Source organism: Phyllostomus discolor, chromosome 1 (assembly GCF_004126475.2).
Source record: "Phyllostomus discolor isolate MPI-MPIP mPhyDis1 chromosome 1, mPhyDis1.pri.v3, whole genome shotgun sequence".
Classification (NCBI taxonomy): Eukaryota; Metazoa; Chordata; class Mammalia; order Chiroptera; family Phyllostomidae; genus Phyllostomus; species Phyllostomus discolor.
The window spans coordinates 155,035,392-155,060,650 of NC_040903.2; the positions used below are offsets into that span (position 1 = coordinate 155,035,392).

Here is a 25,259-nt window from a genome sequence, read left to right on the forward strand (position 1 = left end):
AGCACCTATCTGCCCCAACAACACACCTGGACACCCCTCCAGACACCAGTCCAGGTGCCCAGGGCACCTGGTGTGCAGATAAATGTAAATGCATCACTTCAGGGGAACCAGGCTTTCCAGGCTTCGAGGCCCTGCACAGGGTAAACCCCAGGCTGATCCTTAGAGGCTTTCTTCTGCATAACAAACCCAGTTAAAGCCAGAGCTTGAGCCAATTCCCTGCGTGAAACCCTCCTGCGACAGCATTACCTGTCATGTGACCTGCCTACATCCACCTGCCACCAAGACCTTTACTAACTATATTTGCTATTAAGATCATTAACTTGATCTCTGGGCTTTTTTTTTTCCCCCTTAATCCCTTTCCTAATGCTAAAGTCAGATCCTAGTTCCTAGTTCTGGCATTTTTACCAGACTAGTGAATTTTAAGCTTGACATTTGACTTCCAGAGGTCAAGATTTATCAATTAAAACAAAAACTAGAGGGGTTGGATTCAAGCACCAGGTGCTTTCTGGTTTTTAAGTTTGGACTTAGGTCTAACAAGTGCTTTAGAGTGGTCTGTTGTGAGTCCCACCAGCGCCTAATTAACATGCACCTGTGCCTTTTAGGGAGGAGCAACGCAAGAAACATGAGCAAGAACGAAAGGAGAAAAAAGCAAAGGTTTTGGGAACTCGAAGGGGTCTCATTATGGCTGCAGATTAATAGTTTAACATTCTGTAAATATTCCTTTATTCTGAACCTTCTTTTGTAAATATTTTGTACTGTTTTTCCCACTTTAGTCAAAAGATCTTTTTCTCTGTTCTAAAGTAGCACGTGTTCATTACCTTAAAACTCAAAAATTCTTCCAAATGGTTTTAACCTAAGTCCCAGTACAACTGTTTTCTAACAACACCCATCCTATAGATTTTTTTATTCCATCCTATAGATTCTTGACCTACATTATTAATGCCAAGTTCCCTCTGCTAGCTCTAATATTAACACAGTTGTGATCCTCTTCTAGGCAAGCTTTAGTAGAAGTTGAACAGTAGGAAGAGGAATAGGATAAGCTGGGCAAAGTCACCTCTTCATCCTCTAGAGAATCTAATCACTTAATGAAACTGTGGGCCATATGGATTGGTTATGGCATCAATATTTTACCCATGTTGAAGTGGTTTGTTTCAAGCTTATGCACCTTTGTTTAGATCGTGTCATGTAATTGCCATCTCACTTAATATATTCTTAAAAACAAAAACTCTGTAGCTTGGTCTAGCCTTGCTTATTTAACAATATACGAAGCCATACTGAAGTTGGAGGGTTGCTGCTTTAAGGATTACTGTGCTGTCAAACTTATATCTTATTCAACTGATGGAGAGACTGGAGTTGCTTAGCATCACATCCATGTTTGCTGCACGTAAGTGGAGTTCTAGGTTTTGTACTGCCTCAGATTTTCATAAATAAAATTTTTCCTCACGGTGGTAGATTCATTCTTTGTAAACAATTGTCTTCTTAGATTTGGTTGACCAGCTAAGACGGACAAGGTCCCTCGTGCTCTTCATCCTTTCCTGACCACACCCCGCCCATCCCAAGAAGTGACCATGTCCTTCTTTTGTGTTTTCACACTGATGAACCCACAGAACACGACACACTCCTGGGTGCTTAATCAACTTAGATTTTGCTGTCAGAAGGCACTGATCAGATAAATCAAGAAACCGTGGGGTAACTGTCAAATATACTGCTGCTGAGAAGGTAAAATTATACAACCATGTTGAAAAACAGTTTAGTAGTTTCTTTAAAAAGTTCAATGTGAATGGATCAAAAAACTATGGTACATTTACACAATGGAATTCTATGCAGCAGAAAGAAGGAGCTCCTACCCTTTGCAACAGCTTGGATGGAGCTGAAAAACATTATGCTAAACAAAACAAGCCAGGCAGTGAAAGACAAATACCATATGATCTCACCTTTAACAGGAACCTAAACAACAAAGAAACAAGCAAAATATAACCAAAGACACTGAAATAGAGGACAGGCTGACAGTGACCACAGGGGAGAGAAGAGGAAATTTTTTTTTAAAAAGTTCAATGTACATGTATCATGTGACCCAGCAATTCTACACCTAGGTATACATGAGGTCTGTCCAGAAAGTATCCTGCCATGTAATATGAAAAATAAAGACATTTACTGAAGAAGATACAAGAAACCTTGTACACAAGACAATGATGCCTCAGTCCCCTTCAAAGTAGGTACCTTGGGACCTCACTCGGCTCTCCCAGTCATCATCAGCTCCCCCGTTGTATTTTCCTGAATCTCATTCACAGTCTGAAATCTCTTCCCTTTCAAAGGTGATTTTAGGTTTGGGAAAAGCCAGAAGTTGCAGGGCACCAAATCTGGGCTGTAGAGGGGGCCAAGTCACCTGAATGATTTATATTCTCTTATTTATTTTAAACTTGGCTCTCTTAGGGTACTCTTAATAATATAGTTTTACTCTGACTATAATAATAGTTTCCTATCTCCTTTTTGTAAGGTAAGAATGATCAATTTAAAACCCTATTAATTATTCTCAGTTTTGGTCTATGCAATCTCGGTGATACTTAAAATGACGGGAAGTTTAGGGGACGTTAGTTTGATACCTGATTTAGTTTCTCTAGTGGTTACATCAAAGTCACTACAAAGTAAGAACTGGTAAGGATCATTTATCTTTGGAAGACTAGTTAGTTCTCTATGTATTATGGACTACATGTCTGTGTTGCCCCCAAATTCACACGTTAAAACCCCAATTTCCAATATGATGGTACTTGGAGGTGGGAGGGCCTTTGGAAGGCAACTGGGTCATGAGGGTGGAGTACTTGTAATGAAATTAGTGTCTTTAAGAAGGAGACCCCTGTAAGGATACAGCAAGAAGGCAGCTGTCTATAATCAAAGAAGCAGACCCTCACCAGACACCAGACATGCAGGTACCTTGACCTTAGACTTCTCAGCACCCAGAACTGTGAGGAGTAAGTGTGTGTTTAAGCTACCTGGTCTACAGTAATTAGGTATAGCAGCCCAAGCAGACTAAGACAGTACATGTGTCTTTTCTCAGTGACTTATTTATCTTAAATGTTCTTCAGCAGTTTCCCTCAAAGATGGATTAGAAAACAGAAGAAACCTTTAAGGAACAGAGTGGTAGGAGGCCATCAACAGTCATCTCAGACTCCTTGCTTTGGAAACCACGCAGGAATTGTTTCTAATAGGAATCATTCTAACCAACTGAAAAGTTGCTTACATAGCACCTCTGCATCAGTATAGTACTTGCAATTCCCTAAGTTAAGGTACAGCTTAGAACCTGGTTTCATGCTGTGTTCCCGCTATACGGATGGTCCCTCTTGGGAGCACCATTTAGCTTTGTCTTAGGGACTATATACCAGCCACTGATTGTATGCCATCAAAGAAATACTTTATTTTGTCCCTCATTGTAGATACTACTACCCTAGTTTAGTAATACAGAACTACCACGTGATCTCTATTTGAAAAGTTTTGGGTTAAGCACTGGAGAATTTTCGTAGGCAAATTCTTCTGTGTGGGCTGGATCATTAAACACTCCAATAAAATCTATTTCCAGGAAGAATGGACCATCCACTTTATCAGCCAGGGTGAATCCGATAGAAGAGATCTAAATTTAAAATACAGAAATTTATTAAAATCGCATGCATGAAAGGTACTGATGTTTGTTCCTGGAGCTTCCCATTCCAAGAGGTGATGGCTATGGCTGCATCTTTATACTATCAGCCCTTAGCAAGTACAGCATAGTTCCCAGAAGCTGTAGCGAACTATAAGAGGAAGTACAGGTCTACTTTCCACATTTCACTTCCTCTCCTTTAATGTAGTGTCACTAAAGACTGGTAAGGGCAGCATGGATGTCTAACGGGGGTTCTTGATGCTCTCCTGAACTCTTAGTACTGTTCCCTTACTTTAAAGCTAAAATAAAAGGTAGGTGTGCTGAAAAGAAGACCATAATGAAATTCTCCAGGGCAGGGGTTGGGCTCAAAGGATAGGTCTGTGTCGACACCTGTACAGACATAATGGGTGGCCATGAGTAGCAATTTCCACCTTTCCTTTGTGAGCCTTCAAAAATGGACTGAACTCCTCCTGACAGCAGTTCTGTTTCATTAAAGGTAATATACTTCTGAGTCAAAGTAGAGGACAATGTTACCTTGTCAAGCAGGAGTTGGTGCTGGGCATCCCGGATTCTCCCTTGATTAGAGAAGAAAAATTTGGAGAATGGAATCTGAAAAAAGAAGAAACCATTTACTTCATACCCAAAATATAAGTAACTGAGACCTTTGTATGTAATTGTAATGATAAAAAAATAATAGTTTAATTCTCAAATTATTTAATATATGCAGTTAGGACAAGTGGCTAGTCATTTGGATCACAAATAATAGAACTAAGAAAATGATTAAACAACCCAATAGAAAAATGGGGATGGAGAGAAACAGACACACTTGTGAAGGAGCACAAATTATTGCATCTCTTTCAGAGGGCAGCCAGCAACTGTGGCAGGCAGGATTCTGAGACGGCCCCCAAGATGTCCTAATTCTAGTGCACACACCTTCTTCAAGTTATTCAAACACTAAGCTCAGTGTTGCTATTATGGAACTGTGCAGGAGATCCTCGATCAGTTGACTTTTATATAAGGAAGATTATACTTGAACCCATAAAGGGGACTTGACTGGTGAAAGAGATTAGAAGCATGAAAGGGACTGGGGGGGGGGGGGGATTCTCAACTGATGGCTTTGAAGACAGATGGAGGTAAATGGCCAGGAATGCAGGCAGCTTCTAGGAGCTGAGAGAGGTTCCCCAACTGACAGCCAGTAAAGAAAAAGGATAACAGCCCTTCAAGTCACAGGAACTGAATTTAGCTAATAAACAGGAATGACCTTGGAAGATTCTTCCCCAGAGCCTCCGGAAAGGAGTATAGCCCAGCTAACACATTGATTACAACCTCACAGGACTCTTGAGTGTTGAACCCAGATCTACTGGATCCCAACTTACAACCTACAGAACTATGAGCTAACAAATATGTTTTTGAAGCTGCTATGTTTATGGCAAGTTTTTTATGTAGCAATAGAAAACAGCACTATCTAAAAAAAATCTGAAATGTTATAACTTTGACCTACCAATTTCACATTTAAAAATTTGTATTTCAGATAAACTCTGACAAATATATCAAGATATAGCTTTTTCTAATAGCACACACACAAAAATACCTCCACAATTTATTAGTGAATAAGTAAGATAAAAGAAGTAACAGGAAGGAGTGATAAGCACCAGCCGAAGCATGTGCATGAGACCTAGAGACATGTATGTTTATCTGGTTCATGAAAAAATAAAATATAGACAAAACTAGTTTTCTTAAAAAATTTTTTTTAAATATCTCAAAACTGTAATAATGTATTTACTATAGCAACTGTTAACAACTAAGTGATTATCAATACAGGATTTATTCAATCAACAATGGGATATCTGCCCTGGCCCTGGTCCTGGCCCATGTGACTCAATTGGTTGGGGTTTGTCCTGCAAGCCAAAAGGTCACTGGTTCAATTCCCAGACAGGGCATATGCCTGGGTTGCAGGTTAAGTCCCCAGTCAAGGTGCATACAGAAGACAACCAAATGATGTTTCTCTCCTTCTCTTTCTACCCCCATGTACCTCTAATGAGAAAGTTTAATTTTTCAAATAAATAAAATATTTTAAAATGCAATGGGTTATCCACATAACAAAAAATACCAAAAAAAAAAAAAAGAAGAAGAAGAAGAAGGATGAAGAATAACTCCCTGTAGTGATATGGAAGCTCTCCAGGATCTACATTTTAAAAATATGAACAGGTATAGAAGATGCACAGAGTATGCAATTTTTATTTGTTTATTTGTAAGACTTTACTTACTTTTAGGGATAGGGGAAGGGAGGGAGAGAACCATCAACTGGTTGCCTCTTACACACCCCCAGTTGGGGACCTGGCCTGCAACCCAGGCATGTGCCATGACTAGGAATCAAACCGGTGACCTTTCAGTTTGCAGGCCAGTGCTCAATCCACTGAGCCACACCAGCCAGGGAAAGAAATAAAAATTTTGATGATTGTAAATTATGAAGTATTTATTTCTCTTAAGGGAGCCTTTCTACTAAATTTGGGACATGAGCTTAGTAGATTTGCCTTGAAGAAATGATACAGCAGAAACTTAAAAAAGAAATATCTACTTAGGCTCAAAGAGAGATGTGCCCACTTAGCATGCACCTGGCCATATTGTTACCAAAAATATTTTTTGGTTAGTAGGCTAAAATTTATATTAGTCAAAGAAAAAGTCAATTATATAAATCTTGCCCCAGGTCCTCTTTGTTTCCTTCCCACACCTTCCAATACAGACAAATAAGAAAGAAAAAAAAAAAACTACAATGTAACCATGACCTCAAAAGTCCTAATTTCATACACAGTAAAGGCTTGTGCTGTTACCTTGACCTCCTGCCAGTAGGGCCCCCCACGGGTGAACATGAAGTAACTGTACATCTGATTCTTCCTCTGGATCATATCCACGTCTTCCTTGATATTCACCATCCAAGGCCGACCATCTCCACGGACGCGGAGATACAGAGTGTTGAACTGGGACCAGTCGTAAGGTCTCTTTATGTCAAAAGGGCCCTAAGGTGCAGAAAGGAAAGTTAATTTCACTTCATTTTCCACTGTTAGCAAAATGTGAGTCATTGCCTTTTATAGCAACAAAAGGATCCACTAGCCAGTTTTTATTTTTCAGCTGTTACCATAAGGAAGCAGATAAATTTGGTGATTCTTATTTTAGTACCAAATACTGACATAGTTATATGTTTCTAAGGTAATGTTCGAGACCAGACTGCCCCAGGAGTTTACATGGTGTAGGCACCCACTTGTGTCACTGTGTGGAAAAGAGTTGCTGTTAGGTACCTTCCTTCCCTGGTCCAACGCAGCCATGGCTTCTGAGCAGGCCGTTTAATGACAACCGCCTTCACGAAAATTAGAAAACTGAAAGAGCTCAAGTTCTAAAATTGGTATTTTTATAGCAAGTACTACCATTCATTGAAAACTTTTATTAACCTGGCACACAAAATTTAATCCTCACAACAACCCTAGGAGACAGGTACTATTATTATAGTCCATTTCATAGATGAAGAAACTGAGCACTCAATTAATACCGATAAATCCAGTACTGTTTAACTCCAAAATCTGTGTTCTTAACAACTACCTATACTGTCTCTCTTTCGAAGTGGAATTTAGTGTTAATTTCCAAAGGTGTTTACTTACAGCAATCTCAGAGGTAATCTGATTTCAAGAAAACAAGTGTGCAGATATGAACTATAATTTTGGACAAGTTACTAAATCTCCCCAAGGCTCAGTTTCCTCATCTGTAAAATAGGGATGATCATACCTTAAAATATTGTTGTGAGGAATAAAGGGGATAATACACATAAACTAATCAGCACAAGGGCTGGCAGGGTATACTTAATAAATGTTTTCAATATTTTCCATTATTCCATAGTACATATCTAGCCATAGAATTATTTCCTACTGTGGGCTGATTAAATCCATTTTGTAGATTTTCAGAGCCTGAAAAAAAATCCTGTATGCATAGTTTGTTGCTTCTGAAAGAATTCCTACCTTTCTTTTTCACCTTCTGGTGAGAGGGAGCCTAATACTACTCATAATATTTGTCTTTCTCTTTAAAGCACAATATACAAGGGGCTGTGGCCAAGGCCAGACATGGGGACCTGTCCAGGGCAGCCCTGAAACAATTACCTTGTCAACAGATCTGCAAAAAGCCATAGGCCAGTGGAGAAATAAATGAACTGACCTAAGTAACTTTCAAAATACTGTTCTTGCCCTGGCTGCTGTAGTTCAGTGAATTGAGCAGGTCCTGTGAACCAAAGGGTCACTGGTTCAATCCCAGTCAGGGCACATGCCTGTGCTCCAGGCCAGGTCCCAAGTAGGAGGCGCACAAGAGGCAACCACACATTGATGTTTCTCTCCCTCTCTCCCTCCTCCTCTTTCATCTTTCCTTCCCCCCTCTCTAAAAATAAATAAATAAAATCTTTTTTAAAAAATAGTGTTCTGACTGGAAACTGTACAGCTAAATAAACTGTATTCTAGTTGGTAAAGTTGTTTCACAGAGTTATGGGTTAAAAATTCTGAAACTGCTTTACATGTTTCTTCTGTGACTTTGAGTCAGAGCATTACTATGAACTCATATTTAACTTACTACGGACACAGAAATAATTACAGATGCGTGTGTTCCCATAGCTGGTATGCATACATATACTTCCTAGGTATGTCCACTGAGACGTCCTGGACTTAACGTCAACCCAGTAGCAACGAGCATACGCAATGCCCAGATCTTGGTTTCTAATGTCATTTTCCATAAAAACAGAGCCAGGGCTCCTTCAAAAAATGGCTTATTACAGCGCTGGGCCAGGGAAAATACAAGGTGAGCCTCAACATCTTGAAGAGCCAGAAAGTGCTCAGAAAACAAAAGGACGGCTGCAGATAGGAGGGAGAGGAGCCAACCTAAAAGAGCTCCCCAAAAGCCAAAGCTGGAACAATTTGAGCAACAAAATAAATAACATAATATTGGATTATAACCCAAAGTATGAGTTCATACTAAATGAATAATAAATGTGAGAGAAGAAACAAATTTCTTCTGAAGAATCCCAAATAATTTATGCATATACTGCACCTTCCAGGCGATACAACTTCAGCCCACACCCTTCCTGACTTGAAGGCAGGGTGCATTTAGTGACTTGCTTCCAAAGAACGTGGTACAGAAAGAAGAAAGTAACTGAACGATGAAGTAACCTGGCAAATACCACCCTGACCAGGTGACCAAGGCTACCACATCAGTGATAAGTCATGTTGCCGGCATGTACCTTTCCTATGATGTGATGCAAGGGACACTTACACTCCGTGTCGTTCTTCCTAAAAACCCACAACCCCAGTCTAACCAGGAGGAAACAACATCAGAAAATCCCCAACTGAGGGTCATTTTACAAAATGCCTGACCAGTATTCATCAAATCTTCATGAAAAATAAGAAAGGACTAAGAAACTATCACAGACCAGAGGACTAAGGAGACATGACAGCTAAATGTAATGAGGGTTCCTGGATCAGAAAAGAAATATTAGTGGGAACACTAGTGAAATCCAAAGAGAGTCTGGAATGAGTTAGTAACACACTGACACTGGTGTCTTAGCTGTGACAAATATACCCCAGCAGTGTAAGATGGTAAGGACCGGAGAAGCTGGGTAAGAGCCACACAGGAACTCTGCACCACTTAGCAATTTTCCTGTCAAACTACAAAAGTACCCTTAAACTGTTTAATTTTTTTAAAAAAGCCACAGCCACTGTAAGGAGCCCCTGGCCATTACAGACCAGAGAGCCCCGGTCCACAGCCTATGTCGGAGGATACGCAAACCTCCCCAGGTTGTGGTCCAGTGTCTAACCCTCAGGGCTCCTCAGACATGAGAATGCCCCACTGGGGCCCAAAGTGGTGCCCAGAAACAAGCAGCCCCTCCTCAGGAACTGCCTCCCCTGGTGCTTCACTCTACACAGTGGCTACTTAGCCCCACACCAGATGAGATGCTAGGTGTTCTCATTCACAGGAACAAAAGTTCTTGGCTACAGTTCACGCCACAATGAAGTTCACCCCAGTTCACTAGAAAACTCAGGTTCCTGGGCCTCACCTACCCGTTGGACCCTGGACATCATTGCACAGTACCCACTGCGGTCACTCTCGCCGTCCTGAGGTGCCGCGGAGCTCAGAGTTCCGTACAGCAGCGCACTTTGGTTATTCTTGCCCATTTTCAGGAACACTTCACTTCTGCCTCCAATTGTCTTATCTGAAGTCACTGTCCACTTATCCAAATCTTCTTTTCCACGGAACTGCCAGACCACTTTGGCTTGTTCCATCAAGACCTCATGCAGAGGGCGGCCTTCGGGCCCTATCCAATGATTCACAATATCATCCTTCAAACGCCTCAAATGGTCCTTTATTTCATCTTTAATTGCTTTATCAAAACTAGCTTCAGGCTTGTCCTCAGGAGAAGTTATATCCAAAGCGACTTCTCTCTGGTGATCTCCTTGTAAACCCCCTTCAGTGTTCCCCTGAGCAGAAGCTTTGCCAGGAGTAGCTACCGGTTTCTGAAGACCACTAGAACAATAGTCTGCAAAGCGAGTACTCAAAAATGGACGTGAGGCATCACTTAGCTTCAGGCATTTTCTAAGACTGTAAGTGCCATTCATCCACTTGTGAACCAAAGCCATGGTAAGAAAACATCAAAACGTGAATTTCTCCCTAAGCTACCATGGAAAGAAGCTTCAGCCAATAGCCCAATCCAACCTGTAATAGAAGAGATATTGAAGAGTTATCACTACAGCAAAAAATACATCACAATTTCAAACTCAACATGAATCATATATCATTTCATGAACTCATTTTCTAATTCAATAAACATTTACCCAGGGCTTACTATGAGAACACTGGCTGCACCGCGCGTACTGCATCCCACTGCCTTGTCAAAAACACCAAAATGAATATAAACACAGATCCCTTCATGGAGTTTATAACCAACCCCAAAATAATTCAAGTATGTGTTTCGTAAGATTGTATCAATTTTTTAAAAGCTTTTACTTTTATAGAGAGGGAAAGGAAGGGAGAGAGAGAGAAAAGTGGATATGAGAGAGAAACTGATTAGTTGCCTCTCACACACCCCCAACTGGAGGTCTAGCCTGCAGCCCAGGTATAGCCCTGACCAGGAACTGACCTGGAAATCTTCCGGTTTGTAGGATGACACCCAGCCACTGAGCCACACCATTCAGGGTGAGACTGTGTCAATTTTAAAACAAATTTTTATGCTCTATTTTGTTTACTTGTTTGTTTTGGGTTTGTTTATTTGTTTTCATTTTTTGTTTCTTTTTTTGGTGACTCCACCACAATGGGATTTTTAAAGAAATAATTGGTTTCTAAAATAAAGTATTCACCTAATTCATTCCAGGGCCTAGGCTAACTGACATAGTAGCACTTCATTTAAAAGGGGGGGACTTAGAGTGCACACTGTGTATGGAGTTAGAGAGCTTGGATGGGACACCGAGCTCTGCTCTATACCTGGCCCTGCTCTCTTACTGGGTTGTATTTGTGAATACTGACAGTCCCGTGTGGCTAAACCTAATAAAGCTGTTTACCCTCAGGTAAAGCAGTTGATGTTTTAGGGTCTCCATTCCTTGGGGGTAAGGTTGTGTTAACACCTCCCCTACCTTAAGGGAGTCTTCTGAAGATCAGATGGAATGGTGGCTATAAGAGGAGTCTCTGATACAGTAAGTCTAACAAGATCCCCATGTCTAACAAGATTCTTCATGTCTAACAAGCTCCTAGTCCAAGGCTCACACTTTGAGAAACAAGGCTTTGACTATCAGTCACTATTGGAGCTCCTCAAAGATAGAAACTAAACAACAGTAGCACAATACCATCACATTTAAGCACCAGTCTTAGTATTTTCAAGTCACCTCAACATATATTATCCCATTAATGCACAGATGACTCCTGTAGGACAAGGCAGGTAGCTATGTCCCTTCTCCAGCAAATATACACGAACAGGTTAAGTGACTTCCCTCAGCTCACAATGCTAACAGTAAAGAAGTGAGAACTAGACCACTGGCCTGAAGTCCTTCCACTAGAAGCTGCTGCCTCTCTCTATGTAAAGGATTAGCGATGTAATGTCTATAGCTCTAGTAAAATAATAACTTTGCCTCAGCGGCAACATGTAATAAGTGCTGGCAGGAAGTGCTGCCAGAACCAGGAAGACTAAATAGTCCCCTCTCCTACTTGTTCCAACTGCCTCTAAAAGGAAATAAAATATGTAATGCCAGTTTCTTTGTCTTTGTCCTGTCTTGGCCCTAGAGACCAGGAGAGAGAGAAAATAAAAACAGAAACACCCACTAGTCAGAACTCGGTACTGAATGAGAAACTAAGTGGAACATTGAAAACTTAAAAAAAAAAGTCTCTACAATGCCAAATCCAGTTCACCTGCCTCACTCGCCTAAGGGTCTACATCAAAATAAGACCCAGACTACCATAAGTACAACACAGGACTAGTCATACTTCCCAGAATGCCCCTCTTCCCTCGTTCCCCACACCAGGCGAGCCAGCATCTCCTCTGTCCTAGATCCCTCACTGCACTCTGCTCCCTGCCTCCAGGCATGCAACCCCATCACATCCCACCACTCAGCATCTAGAAGAGCCTAAAACAAACTAATCATTAATATTCTCTGATGAAAACCCTCCAGAGGCTCCCTCATGGTCTTAAGAATAAAGCCCAACTTCTTCCACAGGGTCTACAAACTCCTCCAGATCCATCTTCTGCTCATCTCTCCAGCCTCACTGTAGCCATACCTCACTCTGTGCTCCAATCACAGAGGACACTTGTGGTTCAACGAGCACCACTCCTACTCCCTCTGAACTTCAGGCCTTGGCCCATAGCTGCTCCTGGGCCAGGAATGCCTTTCACTGATTTTGCCTGGCTAATTTATCCTTTGGGCTCAGCTTAGATATCCTCCAAAAATCCTTCCTTGACTACTCAACTCCACCAAGACCCACATCCCTCTGATGTGTTCTCACCGATTCTGGGCTTACACTTTCCCTGCTACAGTCACTGACAAGTTCACTTGTCAGTCTTCCCCATCAGACTGGAAGTGTCTTCAGGGAAGAGATTATCTTCATTATGGTACTTCCAGCTCTCAGGATGGTGTCAGGGATGCAGAAGGCCTCTAATATTTGTTGAACAAATAATATCTCCACATTTCTTCACCTCCATCACTAGCGTCATGGTTCAATGCCATACTGCTTCTTACTGGGACTACTGTAATTCTCGTAACAAAGGGCTTCTCAAACTTTAAAGTACCTATGAATAATCCGGGGATTTTGTTAAAATGCAGATTCTGACTTATTAGGTAAAGAATGGCACCTGAGATTCTGCATTTCTAACAAGCTCCCAGGTGATGCCTTTGTTATTGGCCCATAGAACACCCTTCAAATAGCAAAGTCCTGACACATCTCCCTGGCTTAGATCCCCTTCCAGTTCACCCCTTGCCTGACATCAAAAGGGATTTTTTAAAATATGATGGCACTCCCCTTATACTAATGCAGCAACTTCCCCCAGAAATTCAAACTCCTAAAATGGTACACAAGGTCCTCCAAAATGCATCCAACTCCCTGGTCTAACTTCTCCATACATCTGTGGGTAATACCCTCAGCTCTGTTAAGACCAATGTGATCATGTCAGAAAACAGGGGAAAAAAAAAAAAGACTGTTCAAACCACAAGTGCCAACAAACATTCTACTACCCTGGCTAATAGGAGTGACTGCTGTATCGTCACCAGTCACAGCATTAGCCTCACTCCAGATAGGTAAGATTCTCTCCTAGATAGTATTTAAGATACCCAATCAGAGAATTAACTCCACCTCCTGACTACTTTCCCCAAAATCACTTAACACAAGTCTAAATCCAATATAGTCGTACACAAATAACATTTCAGTCAACTATTGGGTTGGCCAAGAAGTTTGTTTTTTTCTCTACAATGGCTCTAGTAGTGCTTAGTTGTCTTTAACTTCATTTGAAACAATTTGTTAGATTGTATTGTGCCAGCTGTCATATTAGTGTGCATTAAAAAAACTTATCAAAATTGGTGAATTTTTGTGTAGCCATTCTAACACTGAAAATAGAAGAAAATACACATTTTCACCATATTATACTTTATTATTTCAAGAAAAATAAAAACACAACTGCAATGCAAGAAAAGCTTTTTGCAGTGTATGGAGAGGGTGTCGTGACTGACTGTGTCAAAAGTAGTTTGCAAAGTTTTGTGCTGGAAATTTCTCACTGGACACCACCCCATCATCTGGATGGGTAGACCACTTGAAGTCAATAGCGATCAAATTGAGACATTAATGGGGAACAATCAATGTTATACTATGCAGGAGATAGCCGACACAGTCAAAATATCTAAATTATAAAGTTATTTGTGAAAATGGGAAATGTGTCTTTTATTCTATGGAAAACTAAATGGACCTTTTGGCCAACCCAACACAAACCAAGTATATAAAGGTGGTCCCATAAGTAAAACTATAATGGAGCTGAAAAATTCCTATCACCTAGTGACATCATAGCCATCCTAATGTCAGGGACGTAGTGCAGCACACCACTCACATGTTTGCGGTGATGCTGGTGTAAACAAACCTACCGTGCTTCCAGTCATATAAAAGTATAGCGCAATTACACACAGCAAATAATTGATAATGATAATAAATGACTGTTACTGGTTTCTTTATTTACTATGCTTTTTTGTCATTAGAGTGTACTCTTTCTACTTGTAAAAATAAAAAAGAAAGTTTGCCATAAAACTGTATACTGTGCTATACCATCAGCAGCCTCTTACATCTTGTGTTCACCATACCTCTTGACTGCATTTTTTCTTGTGCTTGATTTAATCTTGTGTTGTTTTGTACAGTGTCTACTGCAGAGGTTTATAGGGTAGGAGCAATAGACTATACCACATAACCTAGGCATGTAGTGGCTAGACCATGTAGGTTTGTGTAAGTATACTCTGTAACATTCAAACAATGACAAAATCACCTATGGATGCATTTCTCAGAATGTATTCCTGTTGTTAAGTGACACGAGTCTGTAACAAATCCCTCCTAGCACCCTCTTCTTAACTGAGATCCCCTGTGGTTTCCCCTGGTGTGTATTACAAGGAGTAATAAACCCAACTTGTTGGACAATAAGCACGTTCCTGGTGGCCTCTGACTGTGGGTGGCATTGACACTGCTCCTCCTCTACAGTCTCCTAGGAACCTGAGCATACCTCGCGATCTTAGACTCCTGCTTTCGTCTGTCTACCCACTAGCCTGACCTCCTTAATCTTAGGCACTACGGCTTGAACATAACTGATGCTCAATGATGTCTGCTGAATAAATGAAAACCATGCAAACAATATGTTTTCAGGCCCTGGCTTGCGTAGCTCGGTGGATTGAGCGTGGGCTGTGAACCAAAGTGTCGCAGGTTTGATTCCCAGTATAGGGCATATGCCTGGGTTGCAGGTCACGGCCCCCAGCAACCGTACATTGATGTTTCTCTCTCTTTCTCCCTCCCTTCCCTCTCTAAAAATAAATAAATAAAATTTTTAAAAAAATGTTTTCACATGAATTACAAATAGAAGGAAACCAGGAAAAGTAAAAAGGTGATCTGATGTCCAGGAACCATAGGTAATATTTAAATTTCCCTCACTGATAGTACGTGAATGATTTTATCTCTACATACACAGGAATTTGGGAGACAAATGATATGCTCATAAAATGGAATTTGTACAATCATAAAAATGATTCTCCTGAACTCCATACATAGCCTACACTAAGCAGAAAACAAGAAGGAATCAAAATTGCATACATGCTAACATTACAAGTATAAAAATGTACAGAAGAAATATTTGGGCGGGGTTGGGGTTATCGATAAAAGTCTTAGTCTTATGTAGGATGATGCGATTATGAGTAACATTCACCCCATTTTTCCAAGCCCTCAGTAATGTTACGTCCCTAACACAACTTTAATTATAAGTGTTGTCTCATATTTTTACCAATAAAGTTAATCCGGTTAACGGATGATCCTCCCGAAGTGGGTATCTTTTGACAGCAACAAAACCCATGCAGAAAAACAGGACAGTCTTTTTAAAGATTGTATATCCAGGGCTTACTATGTGCCAGAAACTGTTCTAAGCGTATTTTCACTGACTCTTCACAACAACCCTGAGAGACACTACTATTAGCCCAATTACAGAGATAGAAAACGAAGGTTCCAAAATAAAATTGCCCGAGGTCATACAGCTAGTAAGCGGCAAAATTCTCTTGAGCCCGGGCGTCAGGCTCTCAGAACGAGTTGGGGAGCGGTCAAAGCCACTCTGCAGTGCAGTGATCCCCTCACTCCTCACCTTTTCGTGTTGCGCAGCCCTCGCCAGTCCCGGGAGCACGAGCCGCGGGCAAAAGCCCACTTGCTTGCCCAGCCGGCGCTGAACAGCGGCTTCCTCCAGGTCCCCAGCTTTTCTCCACCGGGTAATCCGGTTTCCCATGAAAGTCCATCTGCTTTCACAGTCCGGCGCCAAACCAGGCATTTCAATCGAGTTCCGGCCCGATGCGGAGGTTTTGGAATAGTAATAAGGGTCACCAAGCCAGGTGACCTGAGGCTTTTGGTCGACTAGTTTTCCAAAGAGTCGGGCTTCTGCCACTCCTGATATTTCCTGCCCTATGCGAAAAAAAGGGAAGAATGTAGACAAGTTATTCGCCTCTTCTTCCTGCATTCCATCTTTTGACTGCAAACTCCATCCCGCGGCTTCCACATAGGACCCTGATATCGCCAACTTTCCTTAGCCCGGAGGTGCCAGGGCCCCCTCGCGTCCCATCGCCCCAAAGCCGCCCAAGATCTATGATCTCAGAGAATTGGTTCCTCTGAAACCGCCCCCGCGGAAATCTTTGGAGACCCAGCGCGCACCGGGATGTCAAGCCGTCCTACTCGCGGTTTCCCTATCCGGCCGGGTGGGGTCGCCCACTCTGCAGGGCTTTTGTTACTATCTAGTGCACACCTGTTTAAGCACATTCAACACTGTATCTTAATTGTTAATTTAGTTCTCACTTCCTTTAACACACTGTGAGCTTCTTGAGTCCAGTCTGTGCTGTTCTTCCTATCCTCAGCACCTAGTGCAGTGCTAGCAGGAGTCAGCTAGCTAAGGGCTCAGTCTGAAGTAGTTTAGTACTCAGCAGTCAACACCGTTCCTCTCTAGGGCTCTGAAAAGACCTCATCAAATACAATTACCTTTTCCAAGTTTCCTTCATCATCAGTTTCCACGCTCCCACCTCTTCCTTCTTGAAATTCTGTTCTCATTTCTCTAGTCTCTACAGTTGCCTAACTCTCCTACCTCCTCAAACCTTCCCTAGTTGCCTCCTTCACTGACTCTTCTTTCTCTTCCCACAACCTTAGAGTTGTTTCCAAGGCCCAGACTGCGCCTTCCTCTTTTCTAGTTTCAGAGATGAGTTAGCTAAAGACTGTGATAACCTCTTTCCCTACACCCCAGTAAACATTTCCAGCCTCTTCATAGCAGTTCCAGCAGTGGGATAGACCACTAGGTACGTCTAAAGTTGAACTATCATATTTACCTACATTAACTCCTCCTATCATCCCTATATCTGAAAATGCCCACGTCCTTTTAAACTGGAAATCCTTGGCCTATCCTTGACTTCTCCTCTTAAGACCTCCTCTCGCCCTCCCTAAATCCCATGGAGCACTCTTTGCTGTCTTTGATCTTTTGCTCCTTCTCTCCAAACCCAGTGAAACCCAGATAGTTACTGCTCCTATAAAACCTGCATTCAGTCTACTGACTGCCCTACTCTGGACACAACAGTTTGCCTACTTACATTTTAAAGTGTGGCACCCAAGCTAACAACCATATTCCTTTGGCCTCCAGATGTGCCACTACATAAATTTTAAAACCACCATAATAGCCTACTCCATCGAGAATTCTTATACTTATCCTCAATTTCTCATCCAAGCTGGTATCTGCCTAAACCACACTCAATCCTCCTTATAATGGAGTTAATCTTTTCTCTACTCAGCATTCCTCCCTCTTCCCCAGGAGGTAAGTTTGGCCTCAGATGTTTACTTGACTCTCCCCACTTCAGCTGATTGGTCCAGTGGTAAACAGTTGGTCTGCAATGGGCCAATCAAGTTATTCCCAGGAATTTTCTGAACTAAAACTTGGAAGAGCCCTTTTATTACTAGTGGCTCTTCTGGAGCTCCTGAGTTACCTGCTAATATTGTGAAGAATATTGGTTTGTAGCAAGGTAAAATAAAGGTGCTGACAGAGGCAAGAATGGGAGGATAAAACAAGATTCAGTCAGCATTTATTTTACCAATTCTAGTTGATCCTGAGGCTCAGCTGCATCAGTTGTCTTGCCATGGCTTGGCTATTGAATATTTCCTTGACTTCCATGCACCAATAAATATCCTTTACCTAAATTAACCTGAGTTGGGTTTCTATCACTTGCAACCAATAGATCCTAATTAATACAATGACTGAACCTATTCAAAACACACCTTAAATCCCATGTTTGCCTTAAAAATGTTCCCTAATGCATCTGTCTCATAATGATTGCTCGCCTTCTGACATTCTACAATCAATATTTTTTTAGAGAGACAGAGGGAAAAGGTAAGGGAGAGAAACATCAACTTGTTGTTCCACCCATTTATGCATTCACTAGTTGCTTCTTGTACATTGGCTGCTTCTTGAACCCGAAGCCTTGGTGTATGGGGACGATGCTTTAACCAACTGAGTTACCCGGCCAGAGCCTGACATCCTGTATTTACGCTATACACACTGACAGTTACGTTCAAGTGAAAACTAGATTATAAACTTGACTAAATTGCTCATTCATCATTTTATTTGCAAGCCTTTTCTCTTCAACAGGAAGGTAAAAACCTTGAAGGTAGTGATTTTGTGATACACTTTAAAATATGTCTTCTATAGTAACCTGAACAACTTTAGACACAGAGTGGGTACTGTCTCAAGAGGCCAAAGGACAAATTTCATGAAAACCTTTAGGAAGCACTGTAGACACAGGCCAATAAAATAACAGTGCAATAGTTCAGGCAGGAGGCAATATGATCCAGCAATGTCGTATCTTGATGGAGTCCCTTCAGAGTTTAAGGATGATTAGGGCATGATCCAAGCAAAAGAAGTAAATGATTTTAGAAAAGGAAATTACCTCGTGGGAATTTGGGGCTGTGGTGGAGTCACTACAGATCCAGGGTTAGTTTTCTGCTCTGCTGATTCAGGGCCTTGGTTATATCTGTTTACTTGGAAGATTACTTCATGCCAAGCAACTTCGCTGGAGGATAAATGACAAACCAGAATGACCATTTACTCTTCCACAACAGAAAATGGGCCTGATTTGAGGTTCAAGGCCCATGCAGAGTCCTTCCTGATATGGAAACCCACCTTGCAGTCCAGACAGACTGGCAAGTGAGGAGGGTCCCCTAATTAGAAAGAGCTGGCAGTGTTCAAGGGGATTTTCCATTAAACAAGATGAATTGTCTATCCTTCTTTTGGGATGTTTACATCTGCAGCTCTCAAGTCAAGCATTTTGTGAAGTCACTTAAATAAATATCTGGACACACAAGTTCTTTCTCTGTGGCTCAAGTCTTCATCCACTCCAGGCAGGTAAACCCCAATCCTTCCTCTGCCGGTATCACTTGACACCGAGGCAGTTTTATTCTCCTTTGTAGTTACAATCACAGCACCCTCATGATTTGGATTTGGGAACAACCTGCTTCATCTGCCACACCATTAAAATATTCTCAACCTGAACTGCTTTTGGCTAAATGTCACTGACCAGGGTACGAGAATTGAACAGACTTAATAGCTTCAGTTCCTGCTTGGCATTTCCTAACGGGGTCCTCATATTCAGCGGTTGAGCCCTGTGGGGAGAAATACTCATTGACTCCTGATATTTGTTTTTCGTTCATTTTATTGTAATGGAATATTTAGCTGGACACGTGAATAAGTTTACCTTTCCCAGCTTCCTTTGCAGCTACCAACAGGAGCAGAAATGTCATGCAGCCCTTAAAAGACAGCTGGCATATGTCTTTCCCCCGCTTCATTTTGCTATCACATTGCTGCCTAGAACTTGGAAATTACAGTTAAGACTCCATCTTTTTTAAAATATTTATTTATTGATTTAGAGAGAAAGAAAAGGAGGGAGGGAGGGAGAGAGAGACAGAAAAGAACATGGACCTGTTCCCCTTACTTAACGCATTCATTGGTTGCTTCTTGTTTGTGCCCTGACCGGAGCTCAAACCTACAAATTTGTCATAGTGAGATAATGTTCTTATCAACTGCGCTACCTGGCCAGGGCCCAACACCCAATCTTGAACTATGAGGTTGAGAGCAATCTCCTGCGGAAGTAATATAAAATAGGAAGAAGACTGGGACCTTGAGGTCTATGTGCATCAGAGCAGCTAAAGGAGCCCTGAATTGCCTACATTTGGACTTGGACTTGAACATAAAAAGTAAACATTTTTCCTATTTAAGTCATTGCTTGTGTGGGTTTATCACCCACTATGCCCCAATCCTAAATTATATATCCCAGTTTGTACCACCATCTCTAAGTAGACAGCTTGACCAACTCTTAAAATTTTAATAGACATAGCATATCCAGGCAGACCCAGTGGGAAATACAGGCAAATACACAGAGACCTTCTGAACAAACGGAACTTTCCGTGATGATGGCAATGTTCTGTGTCAGTCCCATATGTTAGTATTCGATACGGTAGCCTCTAGCCACAGGCAGCTATCGAGCACTTAAAATGTGGCTAGTATCATTGAGGAATTGAATTTTTATTTTATTTAACTAATTTCAGTTTAAATAGCCATATGTGGACAGTGGCTACCGTATTGGAGAGTTAGTCTTAGGTAATGAGAGAAAACTCTGAATTACCCCTAAACTGGTCAGCATGTGAAAGCCAGAGACTAATAGACATGATATGGAAAGTAGGATTGAGTCAAGCATAAACTTTTGCCACAGTTTAAATGTTCAGAAGATTCGGGTAATATTTGCTTGAATAGATTTAACCAGTAGAGCATTATTCAGCATTGTTTCCCCCATCCCCTAAACGTGGAGTTTCTTAAGATTTAGTCCTAAGCCTTTGTTCCCCTTTGAGGTTTCACCCACTTCTACTACTTCACTGTAACCTCATTGAGCATTCAATCTGCTTTATATTCTCACACAAGATTAGTACTTTCATTTTGAAATGAAGCCACCTGTTCTAGCTCCAACTGCCCATGCAAATGCCTGTGTAGAGTGCCTGGAGGGAAACATTTCTGAGTGACTCAAGTATGCTGAGGATCACCTGGTGTGACAAGGGGCACTCAGTCTGCAGAATTTGCAGTCAAAATGGCAACTTTCCCTATTAGAATATGAGAATGTATTCCACTCCATGAGGCAGAATGCAAGATTAATGATCTGGGCATGGGGAAGGATTCTTATCCTGGATTCAAGGCTAAAGTATAAGTGGAAGGCCCTGGCTGGGTAGCTCTGTTAGTTACAGCATTGTATCTATACACCAAAGTTGTGGGTTCAACCCCCAGTCAAGGCACATACAAGAATCAAACAATGAATGCATAAATAAATGGAACAACAAATTGATCTCTCTCTCTCTTTCTCTCTCTCCCCCCCCCTTCCTCTCTCTAAAATCAATAGATAAAAATATAAAATAAGGCCCTGGCTGGCATAGCTCACTGGACTGAGCACAGGCTGATCCCAAAGCATCACAAGTTTGATTCCCAGTCAGGGCACATGCCTGGGTTGCAGGTCATGGCCCCCAGCAACTACACATTGATCTCTCTCTCTCTCTCTCTCTCTCTCTCTCTCTTTCTCCCTTCCTTCCCTTTCTAAAAATAAATGGATAAAACCTTAAAATAAATAAATAAATAAATAAATATATATATATATATATATATATATAAAGCTTATGCACTGCTATAAAAAGAAAAGAGTAAGTGGAGGATGAACTAGCTTATAATTCCAGAAGCATGGCTCTTATACTGAGCAATTCCTCTCCTTTTATTACCATGTCCCCAAATATTGTTTAGAAAAACACTCCTCCATTCTCAGCCATGTGATTTGGACAGGATTAACTTCAAATCCAACTCCAAGGGTTGTCCTACCTGGCTTAATTCAATTGGCACAGCCCATCCCTTTGGCTCCAGGGATTGGTTCAGTAATTGACAACTAACCCAGTCAGTGCCAAGGAGTTACTGGGCCCTTTCAGGAAGAAGTGGCTTCCCCCTTCTTCCTTGGAGGCTCCTGAGAGAGATCTTCTATCTTTCCCTTGGTAATATGGTAGGCAAATATGAGCCATTTTGCAAACATGAGGAGAGGACCTACAGTTGCCTTGGTGTGAGTGGGGTGGAACACCAAGGACTGAGGCAGAACCAAGAACAGAAAGAAAGTAGGCTCCTTCTTACATCATTCCAGCTACTGAATCAAGCCTTGCCTAAAGCCAGAACTGCTTCTGGACTTTTCAGTCATAAGAGCCAGTAGATGCTTTTGTTTAAGCTGATAGAAGTTGAGTTTTCTGCTACTTGCAGCCAAAAGCATCCTAATTGAAAGGGCTGTGAAGAAGAGAATGTGATCATAGCAAGAGGAGACACATTTTTCTTTACTTTTCTTTTTTTAGTTCTCACCTGAGGATATGTTTGTTGATTTTAGAGAGAGAGAGAAATATTGATGTGAGAGAGAAACATTAACTGGTTGTCTCCCATGCGCACCCCAACCAGAGATTGAACCCCCAACCTAGGTATATGCCCAGACCAGGGATTGAACCTGCAACCTTTTTGGTATACAGGATGTTCCAGCTAACTGAGCCACCTGGCCAGGGCCACATTTTTACTTTTCAGACAAAAGAGACGTGTTAAAAGGGAGGAGCCAGCAGAAAAAGAAATTGAAGACATGGAAAAGAAGAGCAATAATCAACAGAGTAATGTTTCTGAGAAGTAGAAATAACAGAATGTAGGACATAAGGGGAGCTTTAGACATTAATAAATGCCCCATAGTTTCTGGGTCAAAGTAGGCATTTGATAAACATTTAAGTGCATTGATTAATGATTCAGAATCTTCTGAAAACTACGTATTGACAACTTGTTTATGGAAGGCTGCATTCTTCTGCATTTTGAACCTACGAGGCATTCTCAGTGGGTCATCCCAACTTCAGCTTTCAGAATACTTCATTATCATGTGCATGGACTGCTTATTTCAGGAAACACAGGGCACAGAAAAAAGTCCCTGATCCTGACCCCCCTGTATGATTTTTGAGGCTCTCTCTGTCTCCAGACTAGTGTTTTGCAAAATGAGGCCATCCCATACACTTGAGGAATTACTATGGGTACCTAGTATTTTGTTAAAAATACAATTTTTTTCACCTACATTTTAATAAACTCGTAGGTGCTCCTCAGGAAAGCCCAAGAACTGTTGCACTCCACTGTAAACAGGGATGGTGTCTTGTTCACCTTTGTTTTCATAGCACCTGGTTCAGTGCCTGGCACAGGACAGGTGCTCAACTGAATGTCTGACACACGAACGTGTAAATCAGGGCACCCTGTGCTGCTAAACAAGCCCCACCAAGATAGGCTTTTGATAAAGAATTTACATTACGGGATTCACTTGTGTTAGTGTCTCAAAGTATGTTACAGTCACTTGTGATATGTCTCAAGTAATGAGTAATTAATCACACTTAAATATCAAAGTTGACAAATAATTAACTTATAAAAATAAATTTGAAGATATGTTACCTCTATGGCAACATACCTTTCATTCCTTGGCATTCTGATGTGCTTTCTTCAGTATTTTATTTTTTTTAACATTTTTTTAATCCTTATCCAAGGATATATTCATTGATTTTAGAGATGAAGGGGGAGAGAAAGAAACATTGATCAGTTGCCTCCCATACACACTCCAACGGGGGACTGAACCTGCTTCCTAGGTATGTGCCCTGACCAGGGATGAACCCCCAATTTTTTTTTTTTTGCCATATGCGACAATTCTCCAACCAACTAAGCCACGCAGCCAGGGCTTGAGTACTTTTTGATGAGAAGACACTTCAGAGTATGTGTATATAGACAGCATCTGTTATGTGTGCTTAGGTTATAAACCATGGAGCTATAATAAGAGGCCAGACAGAGAACTGACCTTACATATTCCAATTCACTCCTACTTTCAAGGAAGGAACAATAAGTACAAGGAAACCCATGTTTCCCATTTATTTTAAGAGATTTTATTTATTTTTAAAAAGATTTTATTTATTTATTTTTAGAGAGAGGAAGAGAAGGGGAGAGGAAGAGAAACATCAATGTGTGGTTGCCTCTCATGTGCCCCCCACTGGGGACCCAACCTGCAACCTGGGCATGTGCCCAAAACCGGGAATCAAGCTGGCGACCCTTTTGTTAACAGGCTAGCACTCAATCCACTGAGCCACACCAGCCAGGGATTTTATTTTTAGAGAGAGGTGAAGGGAGGGAAACATCAATGTGAAAGAAAAATTGATCAGTTGCCTCTCAAACAACCCTAACCAGAAGGAACCTGCAACCTAGGCATGTACCCTGACCAGGAATCCAACTGGTGACCTTTCCCTTTGTGGGTTGACGCTCCAACCAACTGAGCCACACCAGTCAGGGCCCCATGTTTCCTACTAAATACAAATTCAACCCATACAGCTTAGTCACAGAGCCCAGGCCTATGGTGATAGATATCACCTGTGGCTACACACAGTGCTTCCTCAGACTCCCTTGGGCAGTGGTGGTCCAAGCTACGCCAGTCTAACACTGCTGGGACAGGCCACCTTACAGGCTAATACATGTTATATGATCCTGTTTTTTGGGTGTGCTTGCATGTATTCCCCAAAAGGTCTGGAACAAAAAACACCAAACTGATTATAGGCATTATTCCTTGGAATGAGATTTAACAGAGAAAAGGAGTGAGGGCTTCCTTTTTATTTATTTGGATTTCTTTTTTTTTCCCTTTTCTTTTTTTGGTGGTGGTGGTGGGGTGGGTGGTATGTACCGGTATTTGGATTTCTTATCTACAATGGACATATATTAATTGTGTACTTTAAAAACTAAATTTAAAAGAGCTGGGAGAGATTATAACATGCCCTACATTATCCTAACTCTCCAAATTACACTTTACTCAAAGGAACAGAACCCAGAAACATGTGTGGCCTTTACTGGTGTCCAAAAAGCATTTGTTGGATGAATAAAGGAAGAGCCTAGAGGAGACATCAAAAGAAGCTTTGGCTTTAAGCTCTTCCTTCAACACAGCAGGAGTTTACCTTCTTCCTCTCTTTTTAATTTCATCTGTTCCTTTTTTCTCTCTTTTTACTCCTCCTAAAAAAAAAAAAAAGCAGCCCTGGCTGGCGTAGCTCAGTGGATTGAGCGCGGGCTGCGAACCAAAGCATCACAGGTTCGATTCCCAGTCAAGGCACATGCCTGGGTTGCAGGCCATGGCCCACAGCAACTGCACATTGATGTTTCTCTCTCTCTCTCTCTCTCTCTCTCTCTCTCTCTTTCTCCCCCCTTCCCTCTCTAAAAATAAATAAGTTAAAAAAAAAGCAGCAGCAGCCCAGGCTGGTGTGGCTCAGT

At 41.5% G+C, this 25,259-nt stretch overlaps 2 protein-coding genes across 3 annotated transcripts in view; one reads left to right on the forward strand and one right to left on the reverse strand.

The window, feature by feature from the left end:
• The window catches only part of NUSAP1 (nucleolar and spindle associated protein 1), a 30,468-nt gene extending 29,011 nt beyond the window's left edge, over nt 1–1,457 (forward strand). For both annotated transcript variants that reach the window (XM_036031936.1, XM_028506710.2), the window contains exon 11: nt 603–1,457. In XM_036031936.1, the coding sequence (XP_035887829.1) occupies nt 603–696 (94 nt within the window). In that variant the 3' untranslated portion in view covers nt 697–1,457. The remainder of the gene's footprint in view (nt 1–602) is intronic.
• Nucleotides 906–16,376, reverse strand: NDUFAF1 (NADH:ubiquinone oxidoreductase complex assembly factor 1). The gene is made up of 5 exons (XM_028506589.2): nt 16,008–16,376; nt 9,718–10,369; nt 6,463–6,648; nt 4,166–4,240; nt 906–3,625 (listed from the first exon to the last, which is right to left on the reverse strand). The coding sequence occupies exons 2-5, from the start codon at nt 10,291–10,293 to the stop codon at nt 3,476–3,478; spliced, it is 987 nt and encodes a 328-aa protein (XP_028362390.1). The 5' UTR covers nt 10,294–10,369; nt 16,008–16,376; the 3' UTR covers nt 906–3,475.
• Nucleotides 16,377–25,259: the final 8,883 nt, after the last annotated feature.

Bases quoted from the DNA above. Each gene is read 5' to 3' on its own strand.
- NDUFAF1 (XM_028506589.2), bottom strand. From the start codon at position 10,293: ATGGCTTTGGTTCACAAGTGGATGAATGGCACTTACAGTCTTAGAAAA. The intron at 6,649-9,717 runs GTAGGTGAGGCC...TCTGCACCTTAG, and splicing joins TGATGTCCAGGGTCCAACGG to GGCCCTTTTGACATAAAGAG. The intron at 3,626-4,165 runs GTAACATTGTCC...TTTTAAATTTAG, and splicing joins ACCAACTCCTGCTTGACAAG to ATCTCTTCTATCGGATTCAC.